The 18,350-nt window shown below is 42.0% G+C and overlaps 1 protein-coding gene across 12 annotated transcripts in view; it reads left to right on the top strand.

Moving 5' to 3' along the window:
• The window catches only part of SLC37A3 (solute carrier family 37 member 3), a 118,819-nt gene that overhangs the window by 65,242 nt on the left and 35,227 nt on the right, over nucleotides 1-18,350 (top strand). For 4 of the 12 annotated variants that reach the window (XM_082400320.1, XM_082400321.1, XM_082400318.1 and 1 more), the window contains exon 14: nucleotides 8,997-9,114. In XM_082400320.1, coding sequence (XP_082256446.1) covers nucleotides 8,997-9,114 — 118 coding nt within the window. Of the gene's footprint in view, nucleotides 1-8,996; nucleotides 9,115-12,823; nucleotides 13,053-14,800; nucleotides 14,971-18,350 lie in introns of those variants that run through there. The other 8 variants (XM_082400306.1, XM_082400315.1, XM_082400305.1 and 5 more) reach the window with 5 other exon arrangements.

The raw sequence follows: 18,350 nt of genomic DNA, 5'->3' as shown, positions 1-18,350 counted from the left end.
TGAGGGACTACACATGAAATCAGATTTTTTTCTAATTTCTCTTGAAAAAAATGAGAAAGTCTGCCTCTCCTGGGTCCATGTCTCTGTAGCAATGTGATCTGCTGGGGATGAGTGGGGAGCAGTCACTATAGATGAGGTGTCTGGTCTTGGCTCAACAAGGTCCTTACCCAGCTGGTATCAGATGTTGGCACCCCCTGTCTGGGCCTAGTTCTAAGACTTTGCTCTAGTCCCCTCCCTTCACTATGTCTTCCCAACCCGCCCATACAGACACTGTTTCCCTCCTGTGTTCGTACTCACTCCATGTTATTATTTGTGTACATGCTGTTCCTCTCCCCATCTACGCTGTAATTATCTGAGGGCAGACTACCTGTTTTTTTATCTCTGATTTACCAGAACTGACTGGCACATTGTTTATACCCAAAGTCTTAATTATATTGAATTTTTGTTTTAAAATATTTTAAATTAATTTTTATTGGTGTATAGCTGACAATGTTGTATTAGTTTCTGCTGTACAGCAAAGTGAATCAGTTATACATATACATATATTGAATTTTTTAAATTGAACAGCTGAGGTTTAGGGCAGAACTAATTTGTACAGTTATGACTGAGTCAAGCAAGTGCTAGACTGCATTATGGCATGTTATAAGAAAAGGGAAAAAGTCTAAAATTGGGGGAATGAATTATAGATTACAGGCAATGCAGGAAGGGCTAACCACTTCCTCATTTAAAATATTTCTTCATGAGGGTTTTCTTTTCTATCACTCTAGGCTGTAGTCTGAAGAAAATCATCTAAAAGATGTTTTGTGGAAAACTGAGGTACAGTATCATAGAACAAGTTAATAAGAAATAGAATTAAAGTGTAATGTCTGTACCCATATGCAAGAGAATAAATTTGGACCCCTACCTCACATCATATACAAAAAATAACTCAAAATAGATCACTGTAAAGTAGTGCAGCCACTATGGAAAAGAGGATGGAGTTTCCTTAAAAAAAACAAAAATAGAGCTACCATATGATCCAGCAATCTCATTCCTGGGCATATATCTGGAAAAGATGAAAACTCTAATTTGAAAAGATACAAGTACCCCAGTGTTCATAGGAGCACTATTTACAGTAGCCAAGACATGGAAACAACCTAAGTGTCCATGAACAATTGGTTTAAGAAGATGTGGTATGTATAAACAATGGAGTATTACTCAGCCATAAAAAAGAATGAAATAATGCCATTTGCAGCAACATGGATAGACCTAGAGAATACCTTACTAAGTGAAGTAAGTCAGGCAGAGAAAGACAAACATCATATGATATCACTTATATGTGGAATATTAAAAAATGGTGCAAATGAACTTATTTACAAAACAGAAATAGACTCACAGACACAGAAAACAAATTTATGTTTACCAAAGGGGAAAGGGAGGGGGGAGGGATAAATTAGGAACATGGGATTAACAGAGATGAACTATTATATGTAAAACAGATAAGCAACGAGGATTTACTGTATAGCACAGGGAACTATATTCAATATCTTATAATAACCTATAATGGAAAATAATCTGAAAAAATATATATAACTGAATCACTTTGCTGTACACCTGAAAATAATACAGTATTGTAAATCAACTATATTTCAATTAAGAAAGAGATCGTCACCTAAATGTAAGAGTGAAAACCATAAAACCCTTAGAAGAAAACGTAGGAGTAAATCTTTGAGTCAGGCAGTGGTTTCTTAGATAAAGGAGAAGCAACAAAAGAAAAAATAAATAAATTGGACTTCATCAAATTGAAAACTTTTGTGTTTCAAAGGACACCACTGAGAAAATGAAAAAGCTCACAGAATGGGAGACCATATTTGCAAATCATAAATCTAATAAGGAAATTACATCCAGAATATATAAAGAGCTCTGACAACTCAACAGTAAAAGGACAAATAACCCAATTAAAAAATAGGCAAAGAGGGCTTCCCTGATGGCGCAGTGGTTAGGGGTCTGCCTGCCAATGCAGGGGACATGGGTTCAAGCCCTGGTCTGGGGAGATCCCACATGCCGCGGAGCAACTAAGCCCGTGTGCCACAACTACTGAGCCTGCGCTCTAGAACCCGTGAGCCACAACTACTGAGCCCACCTGGCACAACTACTGAAGCCCGCGCGCCTAAAGCCCGGGCTCCGTAACAAGAGAAGCCACCACAATGAGAAGCCCGTGCACTGCAGCGAAGAGTAGCCCCCGCTCGCCGCAACTAGAGAAAGCCCGCGCACAGCAACGAAGACCCAACACAGCCAAAAATAAATGAATAAATTAAAAAAAAATAGGCGAAGAATCTGAAGAGAGATTTCTCCAAAGAAGTTATACCAAGCACCTGAAAAAGTTTAACATCACTAGTTATTGGAGAAATGCAAATCAAAACCACAATGAGATACCTACCACTTCATACTCACTAGGATGGCTATAATAATTTTTTTTAAATGACAATAACAAATGTTGGAGAATTTATGGAGAAACTGGAACCCTCATCCATTGCTGGTAGGTTTGTAAATGGTGTAGCCACTTTGGAAAACAGGTGGTTCCTTAAAATGTTAAAATAGAGTTATCATGTGATCCAGCAATTCTACTCTTACGTAAATTAGCAAGAGAAATACAAACATATGTCCACATAAAAACTTGTACACAAGTGTTCATTGCACCATTATTCATAATAGCGCAAAATTGGAAGCAACCCAAATTTCCATCAACTAGTGAATGGATAAACAAAATACAGTATATCCATGCAATGGAATATTACTCAACCAGAAAAAGGAATGAAGTATTGGTACATGCTATAACATAGATGCATCTTGTAAACATTATGCCAAGTGAAATAAGTCAGACACAAGAGACTATGTGTGTGATGATTCCATTTATATGAAATGTTCACAATAGGCCAATCTATAGAGATAGAAAGTAGCTTAGTAGTTGTCTGGGGCTAGGGGGTAGGGGAGTAAGGAGTGACTGCTCACTGGTACAGGGTTTCTTTTTTGGGGTGATGTAAATGTTCTAAAACTGGATCGTAGTGATGGTTGTACAACTCTGTGAATATATTAGAAATCACTGAACTGCAAAAAAATAGAAAAGAAACAGAGGACCCAGACATAAAATGCTATTCATTCCTTTTACATAGCTAATAAAGTACACAGTACTCAAAGATGACCAAAAAAAAAAAAAAATGTGTCTAAAGTAGTTTAGACTAAAGCATTTACACATGACCTGGAATGATGCGTTGAGTTTGCTTTAATATGCTCCAGGCATCCTTCCGTGCAAAATAAACTTGGCTGGGAGTTGGATGAAATAAAATGGACAAAATGTGGACGATTGTTGAGGCTGTAGGATGGGCACGTGGAATTTATTACACTGCTCTATTTTTGTGAATGTGAAAAAAATGTTTCCCATAGTAAAAGTTAAAAAAAAAAAGTCTAAGACATCTGCAATTCCGTAGTTACATGTAAAATATGTCTGTGTTTGTTTGGGGAGCTCCATGTGGAGAGCTGTGACTGTGGACTCCATGGGGTCCCAGGCATGTGTACCCATGTGGATGAGGAGGGATGAGGGTTTTACCTGGAGGAGAGGCCAGAGCACTTTGGGGATGTATTAGTTTACTAGGGCTGCTGTACAAAGTTCCACAAACCGGCGGGCTTAAAACCACAGAAATTTATTCCCTCGTAATTCTGAAGGCTTAGAAGTTTCAAATCAAGGTGTCAGTGGAGGCAGGCTCTCTCTGAGGCCCTAGGGGAGGATCCTTCCTTGCCTTCTCTAGCTGGCAATCCTTGGGGTTCCTGGCTTACAGACGCACCCCTCCAATCTCTGCCTCTGCTGTCACGTGGCCTTTTCCCCGCCTCTCGTCACGTGATCTTCCCTCTGTGTGTCTGTTTTCCCTATTTCCAAGGACAGCCCCCTAACTGAATGTGACCGCATTTTAACTTGGCCTCTGCAAAGACCCTATTTCCAAATAAGGCCATGTTCACAGGGAGCAGGGGTTAGGAACCCAACATGTCCTTCGGGGGGTCAGAGGGACACAGTTCAACCCATGCAAGGGCACAAGGCAGAATAAGCAGAAGGAAGATGACGGGTTCTCATCAGTGCATGTCTCTGCAGCTGCGGCGTCAGCTGCCCCACAGGCAGGCCACAGCGGACACGGTGCTGGCAATGACTAGGCTTGAGCAAAATGCATCCCTCCCCGGCCAGCTTTGTCTTTCCCAAGCCGAGACGAGCCTTTTCCGGGACCCATTTCCCGCTCGGCAGCCTTGACTGATGAGGGACACATCGAGACTCTTCCAGTCCATCCTTTCACCAGAATGTTCTTGGGGACAATTCTAACCAGTATGCACTTGAGACATGGCTCAGCAAAGGTCCGTTTCCTCCTCTCTGACACAGACACACACAGCACTTTTAGAGTTTATCTTTTGAGTCGGCTGCTGAAGTTATTTTAGACTCTACGGTTAAATTGACCCAGAAATCATTCCTCCTTTGAAATTTCCTCTGAAATGTTATTCACTCCGACTCTAACTGAGGATTGCATTGTGCTGTTCCTTGCTCTGTAATCTTACTCTGGCCTTTGACCAAAAGCAATAAAATCAGACCTCCATCTTAAATGGTTCTTAAAACACATATAATTATATTCTAGTAACTCAGATACCTGATAATTGCCGTGAGGTTCCAGATACTCGCTCGCTTGAAGAGTTTCGTGGAGGCAGGGCAGGCTCCTCCGTGCTCATGAACTGTGTGGGCCACGGACTGTTGGTGACTTTGCAGAGGACGTCGGAGGGAATAGAGGTAAGAGGAGAAGGGGCTGGGCTTTGGGCTCCTTCACGTCCTCCATAGCCATCTTTAACCTGGATTTCGGATGCAATTGATACGAATGATTTTCAACCCATTTGTTTTTGTCTCATTGCTCTTGGGGGAGTGGGAAAGGCCTAAGCAAGAAGGAGCTGATGCTCTTTGGAGGAGAGGGAGGGAGGAGGCTGGCCTGACCCAGGTGCAGGGAGACGACAGCCAGGGCGAACTTGGCCGCCGGTCTGGAGCTTAGATGCGAACCACTGTGGGCTCCTGGGCAGAGATGAAGAGACTGGTGAGCACGAGATGAAACATTGATCCTTGGTGCCCCGGCCCCTGTGTACAAGCAGAGGTTGACAGCAGTATCCATACAAGGCCGACAGTGGTATTTTAAGAGCATCCACGTATTGCCTGCGTCCTCAGGGCGAGGCACTGTGCTCACAGCTTTACTGCACTGGGTACCTGCCAGCCACACTGACTTTCTACACTGTGTATGAGACTAATTCATTCTTTTACCTTGGGTGGGCTCTTCCACCTGGCTTTTTAAAATCCGATTTACAAAAGGTTCCCAGTTTTACGGTAAAGCTCGTTTCTCCCTTCTCCGATGGTGCAATTAATATACTGTATACAATTTGTAGAAAGTCTGTTTACAGAAGGCTCTGTAAGAAGATCCCTTTTCTTGAAAGCACAGAAACATGAATAACAGAAAGGCTCCGAGTCCATTGATGGTTCACTTATCACAAGCAATATTTAATGCGATAGAATTAATTGTACCACTAGAAGGGCCTGGGACTGAGGTCCTAGGAGCTTTTTATAACTGGATTGAAAGGAGCCATAGACTCACCCCTGACGTCCAGTCAGAAGCTCGCCTAACCCACAATAGAACCAGGGGAATATTTTTTTAACTATCCTTTAAAAAAGATCTTCCAAGGCGAGCCCATTATTTCCTTTGTTAGTTTGGATCAGAGTCTAATAGCCCCAACAAGTCAAAGTTGCTTTGCACTCTTGCTATGATTTGAGTCTATTCCTTTTATGTCATGTTCTCAGTGGAGGTGGAAAAGATACTGTCACCTCGACGTATGTATACCTGTTAAATTCCTGAAAACCGCCGTTAACGCTCACATTAAAATGATTGCTACCTTCTCTTCTAGTGTGTGTTTCTGACCTCTTGGTTATTTATTGTTTTCTATTGGTATTTTTGGTTTCTCTATATTTCTTTTAACAAGAAGCACCTCAGTGTGTTCACATTGTCATTTCTTTGGCTTGTTTTGCATCTCCCTCTTATCAAAAGAGGCAGGGAAGGGGCTTCCCTGGTGGCGCAGTGGTTGAGAATCTGCCTGCCAATGCAGGGGACACGGGTTCGAGCCCTGGTCTGGGAGGATCCCACATGCCGCGGAGCAGCTGGGCCCGTGCGCCACAACTACTGAGGCTGCGCGTCTGGAGCCTGTGCTCTGCAACAAGAGAGGCCGCGATAGTGAGAGGCCCGCACACCGCGATGAAGAGTGGCCCCCGCTTGCCGCAACTAGAGAAAGCCCTCGCACAGAAACGAAGACCCAACACAGCCAAAAATAAAATATAAAAATAAATAAATAAATTTAAAGAAATTGCCAAGCTATTAAAAAAAAAAAAAAAAAGGACGCAGGGAAGGGCATGTTCTATGAATTGCTGAGAACTCTGTGCAGACAGAGTGAAGGAAAGGGGTGGTGATATCTTACAGGAGACCAGAAATTCCCAGCCTCCTTCAGGCCAAGCAACAGCCCAGTGAGGGCTTCTTACTTATTTCAGATCCGTACTCTGAGCCCAGTTGACAGGGTTTAGTAAACCTAGGCTACCTTGAGTTACCTGGAGTACTGAGTGAACATTTGCTTGTTACTCTGTGGGCTTTATCCCAAGTTCTTGCCCATACCCTTAAGAATTTAGCAGGTTCTAGATGAGTGGCCCTGGAAGAGTATGATCTGCTGCTTTAGCCTGAATAACACCTCATGTCCCGCAGTGCAGTTTCAAAGCATGAGAATGTAGGACCAACCTCATACACTTTGTGCCAGCTCTAAGGGACCTCCTGTACCACTGGGACGATCATTCCCCTGAGGCAGGTGTCCAAGGTGTGGCCCACATCGCTAGGGATCATCTGGAGGGCTTACAAACAACATTTAACAGAATATTAATAGCCATGAATCTATTTTAATGTGTATTAGAAAAAAACATGACAAGCACATAAACCCCAAGACATGAACTTTCTTCTCAAAAGTAATCAGAGTTGAAAAGTGAGCCAATTTTTAAAACTATTAAACAGGTAAACACAGGAGGCAGCATGTGACTGGAGAGGGCTATGAAGGTGGGATCAGCCAGCTTCAGGTACGGAGCCCCCGTGGAGGGAATGCAAAGACCCTGGGCCCTCACTCTGCCCGCCACACCACGCATCTCCCCTTCTCTCTTTGCTTTTCCTCTTTTTTTTTTTTTTTTAAAGTCTTGCTGATTAATACATTTTTTTTTAATTTTTATTTATTTATTTATTTTTTGGCTGTGTTGGGTCTTTGTGTCTGTGTGAGGGCTTTCTCCAGTTCCGGCGAGCGGGGGCCACTCTTCATCGCGGCGCGCGGGCCTCTCACTATCGTGGCCTCTCTTGTTGCGGAGCACAGGCTCCAGACGCGCAGGCTCAGTAGTTGTGTCTCACGGGCCCAGTTGCCCCGCGGCATGTGGGATCTTCCCAGACCAGGGCTCGAACCCGTGTCCCCTGCATTGGCAGGCAGATTCTCAACCACTGTGCCACCAGGGAAGCCCTGCTTTTCCTCTTTTTCATTCTCTCTTCAAGTTTCTCCTCTTCTGGGCTTTTTCTTACTCCCCCTTCTTCCTCAGAGCACCCCGGGTGGTCCTCTGGGTTTTAAGAGGGAGAAGGAAGGAAGCTCACATTTATTGATCATTCATCATTTGCTGGAAGGTCACAGACATAATATTAGTGAAGTGTTGGGTGATTCCTCGGGAGTGCTTCTCAAGTTTTAATATGCCCACGATTATGAATCATCTGGAGAGCTGGTTAAAATGCCGATTCTGGTCCAGTAGGTCTGGGGTAGGGCCAAGAATTCCGCATTTCTAACGAGCCCCCATGTGAGCCTGATGCTTCTGGTGCAGGGCCCACACTTGCAGCAGCAGGGATTGAAAATGTGGCTCTACTTCTTTACATAACTGTGAGCAGCAGAGGATATTTGTAGGAAGAGGATGAGCTCTGAAATCACCTCTTTTGTCTGCAGTGAAAGCAATATAACGATTGAGAACACTGTTTACAAGTCGGCGTGTCTTGCTTCACCTAAGGAATACAGGACTGTTCCTTATACTGACCGAGGCAGTTTGTAATGAAAACTTTGGGCTTAAATTGTTGCTAGGGCGCTGCCAGGGGAACCAGCCACACAGAGGGAACGTGTAACCTAATCTTATTACGTGTGAAATAATGAGCTCTGGCCTTGGAGAGATAGGAAGTGTTCTGTTGCACCCCCTTGCTCAGGTGACAGGCCAGCCCCGGCCTGGGCAGGCAAACCGAGGTGCCCTTCTCCATGCTGGGCTGCTGCAGAGCCCTTTCTCTGGGTACAGAAAATGGGGTTGTTGAACTGATCAGAGTATCTTGGTGTGTTCACATCTATTTGGTTATGAGAGCCAGACCCACCAGTGGGTTCCGAGGGTTACAGTAGATAACAGTGTTTAGGAAACGAGCCAGCTACATACAATAGGACCCAGACTGAGGTCATATTAAAAAAGGGACTCAATTCGGGCCCAGGCTATTTTAAAGGAACGGACCCTTGATGTTATCTCACCTGTAGAGATCAGAGAGAGAGGCTATTGCGTGGCCCTGCAATTTTACAGTATCCTTTCTGTTAAGGCAGAAAAATCTACAGAAGCTAAAAAGCAAGGCCATCTTTTCTTTTTAAGATTCAGCTGGAGCCAGACACTAAGCAAAAATCAAGCCCTTCTATTGACACAAGGAGCCACATGACTGCAGAATATTAAGTGCTAAAGTGGTTCTTGGGGACCACGTGATGGTGTTTAATTTGGTGCGGGGGCAGTTGTATTCCAGACTCTCTTCCACCAAAAACACAACCATTCACCGTCTTCCATGTCATTTCCAGGGATTAGTGGATTCCCTAGCAAATCCACGGATTTCGATTAAACACCTCTGATGTAGTACACTTCCTTCTTTTTGCAGATGAGAAAACTGATGCCCAGACAGAAGGTGACTGACTGTTGGTCTTATAGCAATGCTTGGGGTGAACTAAATAGAAAAGAGGATTTAAGAACCACAAATGTCCCCAGGGAAACCAGGGGTGAGTATCTGCGCATAATTTATTTCTGAAGGCCCCGAAGCACGAATGCCAAAAGTTTTTTGAAAGAGTTAGAACTTTTAGCTGGGAGAATTCCAATATTAGCCAAATCACATTTGAAGAAAAATAGAAATAACTGGGCCAGAAACGTATGGGACCTAGATTTTATGATGCGTTCAAAAGACCTAAGTGAGAAGCCCCACTGCTACTTGGTAACTGTGTGCTAAGCTGTAGTTTGGGGTGTTTTTTAGGGTAGGTAATAAATTTCTTTCAAAGTTTGAAGTCACATACCAGTGTGAATCTTCCACATCCCCCCCAACTACTCAGGCAAGATGCCTCATTGAAACAGAAGTCTCAGTTTGGAAACACACTTTGGGGTTCAGCCCCTAACACAATCCCTGGCATAGTCTGGATGCTCAATAAATATTTATTTGAATAAAGGGGTTTTATTTCACATTATGACAGTTTTCTGGAGATGAGAGATGCAGGAACCTGGAGAGCCACCAGTATACAATGTGTAAGTACACAGTGGAAAGCTGGGGTTCCTAGTGAAGGATTTAGAATCTCGCAAACATAATGTTGAACAAAAGAAGCCAGACACAAAAGAATACATACAAGATGATTCCACTTATATGGAGAACAAATATGGACCATACTAACCTATGCTATTAGTAACTGGAGTTCTGGTTACCTTTAGTGAGCGGGGGTTTGGTTATGGAGGGTATGTGGGAAAGAGGGCTTCTAGGGTGCTGGCAACGTTGTTTCTTGACCTGGGTGCTGGGTACACCAGTGGATTCACTTTGTGATAGATAGTTCATCAAATGATACTCCTATGACTTAGCATTTTTTTTCCTCCAGTTTTGTTGAGATATAATTGACATACAACAAGTAGAAGTTTGTGTACAGCATAGTGATTTGACTGACACACATCATGAAATGATTTCACAATAAGTTTAGTGACCATCCGTCATCTCATATGGATACAAAATTAAAGAAATAGAAAAAAATTTTTTCCATGTGATGAGAACTCTTAGGATTTACACTCTTAACAACTTTCAAATATAACATACAGCAGTGTTAATTATATTTATCATGTTGTACATTTCATCCCTAATTTTTATTTATCTCATAACTGAAATTTTGTACCTTTTGACTGCCTTTATCCAATCCCCCCTCCCCCCATCCCCTGCCACTGGTAACCACAAATCTGATCTCTTTTTCTATGAGTTTGTTTGTTTGTTTGTTTGTTTTCAATATTTCAGCTTACTTTTTTTTTTTTTTTAAACTTTGGGTTTATTTAATTAATTAATTTATTTATTTATGGCCGTGTTGGGTCTTCGTTTCTGTGCGAGGGCTTTCTCTGGTTGCGGCAAGTGGGAGCCACTCTTCATCGCGGTGCGCGGGCCTCTCATTATCGCGGCCTCTCTTGTTGCGGAGCACAGGCTCCAGACGTGCAGGCTCAGTAATTGTGGCTCACGGGCCTTGTTGCTCAGCGGCATGTGGGATCTTCCCAGACCAGGGCTCGAACCCGTGTCCCCTGCATTGGCAGGCAGATTCTCAACCACTGCGCCACCAGGGAAGCCCTGTTTGTTTGTTTTTGAAGTACAGTTGACCTACAACACTATGTTAGTTCCTGTTACACAACATAGTGATTCAATATTTCTATACGTTTCAAAATGATCACCATGATAAGTCTAGTTACTATCAGTCACCATACAAATATATTACAAAGTTATGGACTGTATTCCCCACCCTGTACATTTCATACCCACGACTCATTTATTTTGCACCTGGAAGTTTGTACCTCTTAATCTCCCTCACCTATTTTTTTTTAAATTTTTATTTCATATTGGAGTATAGTTGATTTACAATGTTGTGTTTGTTTCAGGTATACAGCAAAGTGATTCAGTTATACATGTACATATATCTATTCTTTTTCAGATTCTTTTCCCAGACTTAGCACTCTTTTATGTGTGTTGTACTTTAATAAAAATGTTCACTTAAAAACACACACACACAATGAAGGATCTAGGCCAGTGCTTCTCAAACTTGAATGTGCATACAAGTCACCTGGATATTTTATTAAGATGCAAAATTTTGACTCTTTTGGTCTTGTGTAGGGCATGAGAGTTTGCATTACTAGGGGCTGGTATCTTCAGGATCTTTTCTTAGAGAGATCCAGAGGGCTGAGGAAAGTTTCCTGGGCCTCTCCTTACCTGCGGTGAAGGAGATGGGGTACAGGGATGTTAACCTAGTAGGTTATTAACAGACAGAGCGTGGTTTCCAAGATCAGCCCATACTTGGGTGGGCTGTGAAATTTGCCTGCTCTCAGCACCTTTACGAAGGATTTTCTGAGTGCTGGGTGTTGATCAGAGCCTAGAGTTGTGCCACTAGAGTAAAGTGACCAGCCGATGTCCAGCCCCTGCAGCCCACATTAGGGACCCTGGCCTGTCTGGCCCATAGAAGACCCCGGCTTACCCCAAAGAGCACGCTGAGGGTGTTGGGAGCCTGGCTCCGTCTCTGTCCACGTGCACGGGCGAAACTGGATTGTCAGCCGTGACCGCCGTGGAAGTGAATTGGACTTCCCAGCTCCTCTGTAAAACTCTGCGGGATATAGATGCCCAAACGTCAAACTTATATCAAGAAAAACCATGATTTTGAGTGGAAAAAAAGCAAGTCACACACAATATGATTCCTTTCATAGAAGCAGTAAAGCCAGGTAAAACTAATCAATGCCTTGTTCAGGGATAGAGATGTAGGTAGTAAAATATAAAGAAAAGATAAGAAACGATTGCTAAGTACTAAGGAGGTGGTATTCTCTGGAAACAGGAGAGGAATGGGGGGCCACCCAGGGCCTTCCAAAGTGTTAAGGAATATTCTGTATTTTCTACTAGTGGTGGGTTCATGGCTGTGTATTTTATTATTACTCTTTAAACTGTATAGTATATACACATTATATATCCTCTTTTACTTGTATGCAGTGTTCACAATCTAAAAATGAAAATGCAGTGTAGTATCTTAAGATAACATTTTATGTTGGTGTTTCTTTGTGTTTGACTCTTTTTAGGATATTCTGTTATTTAAAATTTTTTGACATAACAGAGTAAGCTGGCAACTATGATTTTTTGGAAGGACACTTTATTTTGAGATTCTGCCGCTCTTACATTTTGGATGTTAAACTGCCCTTTCCTTTGCTGGCATTTTAATGAAATGTTGGTGATAGTAACAGTGATTTGAAAACAAAAACTCCCTTATAAGTTAAATAACAAATTGAAAACTGTAAATTACCCGCATCCCTTTCCCTTTTTTAAAAAGTTAACTTGATCTGTGACATTAAAAAGACTGGGAACTGCAGGTTTAGAGAGCTTTTCTTTGGGAAAGGAAGACATTGCCCTCCAGCTCTAAGGAGTTTGAAAATAAAAGACAGAAAGAAAGAAAGGGAGGGAGGGAGGGACGGATGGACAGAGGAGAGAAAGGAAGAAAGAAAGGAAGAAAAAGAAAAGGGGGCTGGGGTAGAGGGATAATGCCTGCAGAAGATGAAAAGGATGGGTAGAATCTTCTAAAGTTTTTTTCAAAGAGCTTTTCATATTCTCATAACTTGTGTGTTAGTCTGGCAATCTTTCTCGTGGTCTTTTTTTTTTTTTTTTTTTCTCGTGGTCTTAAAAGAAGAAAATGGAGTGGGTGAAACAGAACTGCTATATGTTATATTTAGTAGGAAACCAGCAAGTGGAACTGTGTTGCAACTTTTTCCCCAAACTGAAGTTGTGTGTATGTACACTGCCACCAAGTAGCAGTGTTCACAGAATCCAAGAGGTAGAAGAGAATTTAGAGGTAATGTAACAACTATTATAATAACCTGCATTTATTGACCTTTTAGCTATGTGCCCTGTGTGAATGCTTTACTGACACCAGCTCATTTAATCTTCTTATCAACCTTAAGGGTAAGTGCTTATCCCATCTTATTTTATTTTAGATAATGACTTATAATTTTATATAAATATATACATATTTGGGGGGGGTAGTTTTAGATTTACAGAAAATTTGCAAGGATAATACAGAGAGTTCTCATATACTCTTCATCCAGCTTCCCCTAATGTTAATGTCTTATATAACCATGGTGCATTTGTCAAAACTAAGAGGTTAACATTGATATACTACTATTAACTCAAATATAGATTTTATTAGGATTTCACCAGTTTTTCCACTAATGTCTTTTTCCTGTTCTAGAACCCAATCAAGACAGAGCATAATATTTCGTTGTCCTGTCTCTGTAGTCCCCTTTGATCTGTGACAGCTTCTTAGTCTTCCCTTAAGATGATATATTCAATTATAAAAACTTCAAGTCCAAAGGAAATAATCAACAGGGTGAAAAGGAAACATACAGAAAGGGAGAGAATATTTGCAAACTATATATCTGATAAGGGATTAATATCCAGAATACATAAAGAACTCCTACAACTCCCACCAAAAAACCTGATTAACAAATGGGCAAAGGACTTGAATAGACATTTCTCCAAAGAAGACATGAAAATAACCAACAAGCACATGAAAAGATGTTCAACATCATTAATCATCAGGGGAATGCGAATCAAACCACAATGGGTATCACCTCATGACCATTAGGATGACCACAATCAAAACAAACAAACCAAACAAACAAACCAAAAAACTCCCCAAGTGTTGGTGAGGATATGGAGAAATTGGAAACCTGGTGCACTGTTAGTAGGAATGTAAAATGGTGTAGCCACCATGGAAAACAGTATAGAGTTGCCTCAAAAAATTGAAAATAGAATTATCATATGATCCAGAAATACCACTTTTGGGCATATATCCAACATAATTGAAAACATGATCTCAAAGGGATATTTGTATTCCCAAGTGTTTTTCACCATAGCCAAGAGGTGGAAGCAACCTAAACGTCCATTGGTGCATGAATGGGTAAAGAAAATGTGATCGATACACACACGCGTGCGTGCGCACACACACACACACACACACAAAAACACACAATGGAATATTATTCAGCCTTAAAAAAGAAGGAAATCCTGCCATATACTCCAAGGTGGACGAACCTTAAGGACATTATGCTAAGTGAAATAAGCCAGACACAAAAGGACAAATACCGTATGATTCCACTTATATGAGGTAACCAAAGTAGTCCAACTCTTAGAAAGTAGAAGGGTGGTTTCCAGGGGAGGGGGGAAAAGGGAGTTGTTCAATGGGTATAGAATTTCATTTTTGAGAGATGAAAATGTTCTAGAGATTTACTATACAACAATGTGCATAAATACTACTGAACCATACACTTAAAAGTTGTTAAAGTGATCAATTTTATGTCATGTGTTTTTACCATAATAAAACAAGAACTTCAAGCCTTATAGACAAGTACAAAGGAAAAAACAACAAACCAGCCAGATAGAACAGGAGCTAACCTTTCTGGAGCAGACCCTGTTCACGGTTCATATCCATTCACAGTCCTCCTACCTTCTTTCTTGCCGAGACCCAGTTTTGTTTTTGAATTTGCTCTCCAAGTGGTATATGCTCAGGGAAGAGGCCCTGCTTTGGAGACAGTTTTACTTACTCTTAAAAAGAGTTTTACCACATTGCATTTTCTGCCCCTGGATGTTGTTCTTGGAATGTGTCCCTTATCGTATAAGCCACTTTTAGTTGGATATTGTGTTCCTTGCAGGCGAAAACACCCTCACTGATAACCTTGCCACGAGTAGTAGACAGATGCAGCACTGCAATCCCACTGTGGAGAGATCTGGAGGACGGTGATGGAGGAAAATCTTCTCAGTGGGCAGAACTTGAGCAGTTCATCTGGTTGTTTGTTTTGCCTGGAAGGAGCAATGGCTAGAGGTATGGGTTTACATCGATTCATGGGCTGTGGCTACTGGTTTGGCTGGATGGTCAGGGACTTGGAAGAACCATGATTGGAAAATTGATGACAAGGAGGTCTGGAGAACAGGTAGGCAAATAGGTTTCTCTGAATGAAAATGAAAGGGTGGTCTCAGCAGAGGAGGATTTTAATAATCAGGTGGACAGAATGTCATTCTGTGGATGTCAGTCAGCTTCCTTCCCCAGCCACTCCAGCCACTGCCCAATGTCAGGGATAAAGTTTATGCATAGGTCGGCAACATGGACTTCCACTCACCAAGGCTGATCTGGCTGTAGCCACAGCCAAGTGCCCAGTCTGCCAGCATCAGAGACCAACACAGAGGCCCTGATATGACACTATTCTCCAGGGTAATCAGATAGTTACCTGGTGACAGATTGGTTACATTGGGCCACTTCCACCAAGGAAGGGGCAGAGTATTGTTCTTATTAGAATGCTTACTCTGGTTATAGATATGCCTTTCCTGCCCACAATGCTTCTGCCAAAACTACCATCTGTGGACTTACAGAGGGCCTTATCCACCATTAAGTTATTCCACGCAGCAACAGCTCTGACCAGAAATTTCATTTCACTGCAAATGAAGTGAGACAATTGGCTCCTACTCATGGAATTCATTGGTCTTAGCATATTCCCCATTATCTGGAAGGAGCTGGCTTGATAGAATTGTGGAATGGCCACTTCACAATGTGGGTAAGGAGGAGGAGGTCTGGGAAGCAGAAGATCCCAGGGGCGCCTCTTAGAACTACTGTGTCTAGTGATTAAAGTTCATGGAAAATTACAGTGCAATTCAGGTAAGATTATTGATGTCACAGTACCTTCAGTAATGAAGGTTTGGGTCACCTTGTCAGGCAAGAACCAGCTGAGATTCTTGCTGAAGACCAAGGGGATACTGAATTGGTAGAGGAGAAGGAAGTTTTAAATACCAGCTACATCATGTGACAAGTTACACAAATGAGGACTGTAGTAGTTATAAGTATTTCTTCTTACTTTAATGTGAATGTATTTGAATATCTAGTTTTTTTATTTCCTTTTTTCCCTCTGTCTTATTCCCTTACCATCTAAGTGAAATGTGCTAATAAGGCAACTTTATATTTAAGTATTCAAGTTACAGGATCTCAAAGAGGGAATGAGTTAGAAGAGGAATGAACATCACCCAAAGATGGGTAAAGAGACTAGGTGCTTTGTACTCTCTTTTGGAAAGAGGGCTAATGTGTTTTGGTTATATAAAAGATCATTGTATCACGTTACGTGAATGCATGATTTTGCTATTGTGTTTATTTGGAGGTTAAATGTGATTCCAAGAAGTATGTATGGATGTGGAGTTGACAAGGGGTGGACTGTGGTGGTTTGTATTGTGTCAAATAGGCTCAATTGGAAGTACATTTCCCAGAATCCCTGTACCTGTAGAGCTGGCCCAAAGAGGAATTTACATGAGGTTTGAAAGGCAGGAATGAAGCACCAGACATTACTCTCTGAAGGTCACCGTGGTCAGATAGATGCAATGACAGACACAGAGAGGTGCTGGTCGGTTCTGCCTTGTCCTCGACTCTTCCCCCCCTCTTTCAGCTCTTCTTCCCAACTGCTGATCCCGTTGACCAGTAGTGGCCTCAGGTCCACCACTAGTCACTGGGCAGCAGACTCAGAGAAGCAGCAGCCACTCAGAGCCATGGCTTGCCCCATTGATGTCCCCATGAACTTTCCCTTTGCACTTCCCTTTTGGTGGTTGGATGTGCTTGGGTTTCAGATTGACTGATAGGTGACGTACCTATGATCTTCCAGCTTCCCTCCTGGACCTTCACTTCCCCAAATGTAAGGTCTCATTCCACTGTAAATTCCTTACATATTAACCCAGCATCTGGCAAACTACGTACGGCTCATGGGTCAAATCCAGCCTGCCACCTGTTTTTGTAAATAAAGTTTAATTGGAACACAGACACACCTGTTCATTTGCATATTATCTATGGCTGCTTAATGACCAGGTTGCGTAGGTGTGACAGAAACTACGTGGCTCCTGAAGCCTAGAATATTTGTTATCTGGCACAGGAAAACATTCGCGCCCCTCCTCCACTCATGCCAGGTGTGCTTCTCTGATTGGAACCTGACTGATACACATGGCCAACCCAGACATCACTAGGGCAGGTAAAAATATCTAGCCTCTGCTGAGAAGAACTCTAAAGTTACAGGGAAAGGGCATGGATGAAGGGAGAGCTGAAGAATTAGGAAGCTAGTGCACTCTACCATATATACTGGTTTAAATCGAAAGTCTATTTAATTTTGTTTGAATTTAAAGAAGAAAGTAAAACAGAAGAAATTGCTCAACTTAAGATAAATGTTTCTTCACCGCAAGAGATGTTAATTCCTAAAATAATCTTCTAAGCCTAAAAAAAATTATGAATTATGATAACCATTAGAGGTTGAATTCACTAGTTTCTTGGTTTTTTTAAAAAAATTTATTTATTTTATTTATTTATTTTTGGCTGCATTGGGTCTTCATTGCTGTACACGGGCTTTCTCTAGTTGTGAGCGGGGGCTACTCTTTGTTGCGGCTCGTGGGCTTCTCATTGCGGTGGCTTCTCTTGTTGTGGAGCACGGGCTCTAGGTGTGTGGGCTTCAGTAGCTGTGGCACCTGGGCTCAGTAGTTGTGGCTCACAGACTCTAGAGCGCAGGCTCAGCAGTTGTGGCCCACGGGCCCAGTTGCTCCGCGGCATGTGGGATCTTCCCGGACTGGGGCTTAAACCCGTGTCCCCTGCATTGGCAGGCAGATTCTTAACCACTGCGCCACCAGGGAAGCCCAGAATTCACTAGTTTTTGAAATCACATTTCAGTTTTAAATAGAATTGATTTACTCCAAACAATAAGAGATCAAGTGATTAATACTGTTTCGTTGCCTTCCTTTTCCCCTCTCCTCACTCCCAGTTTTTCCTTATACTGTTTTTCCTTTAGTCCTGTTTCTCTCTTTAAGTGGATTCAGTGCCTACCATCTATTCCACTATGTGATGTCCCTATTCTAGAATTCTTTATTTTGACTCATCTCTTGGCTAGATTTTATCATCAATACTTTTTTTTTTTAAGAAGTGACTATAGTTTCTGAATTATTTCATGTTTGAGAGTGTCTGCCTGTTGCTTGTATGTCAGTTTGATTGAATGTGACATTCTTAGGTCACACTTTTTCCTCTCAGATCTTTTTAGATCAATTCTGTGTCCTTTGGCATTGAATGTTGCTGTAAGGGGAGTCTGAGACCAGCTTGATTTTTTCCCTCCTTTAAAAGTGATCTGTTTTTATTTTTCCGTTCTACCAGAACGTTTGAACAATTTTTTTTTTGGCTGCGCCACTTGGCTTGTG

Source organism: Balaenoptera borealis (assembly GCF_965194805.1).
Source record: "Balaenoptera borealis genome assembly, chromosome: 7".
In the NCBI taxonomy this organism is placed as follows: domain Eukaryota; kingdom Metazoa; phylum Chordata; class Mammalia; order Artiodactyla; family Balaenopteridae; genus Balaenoptera; species Balaenoptera borealis.
The sequence above is the reverse complement of the archived record's forward strand: the minus strand, read 5'-3'. Positions and strand labels throughout refer to the sequence as shown.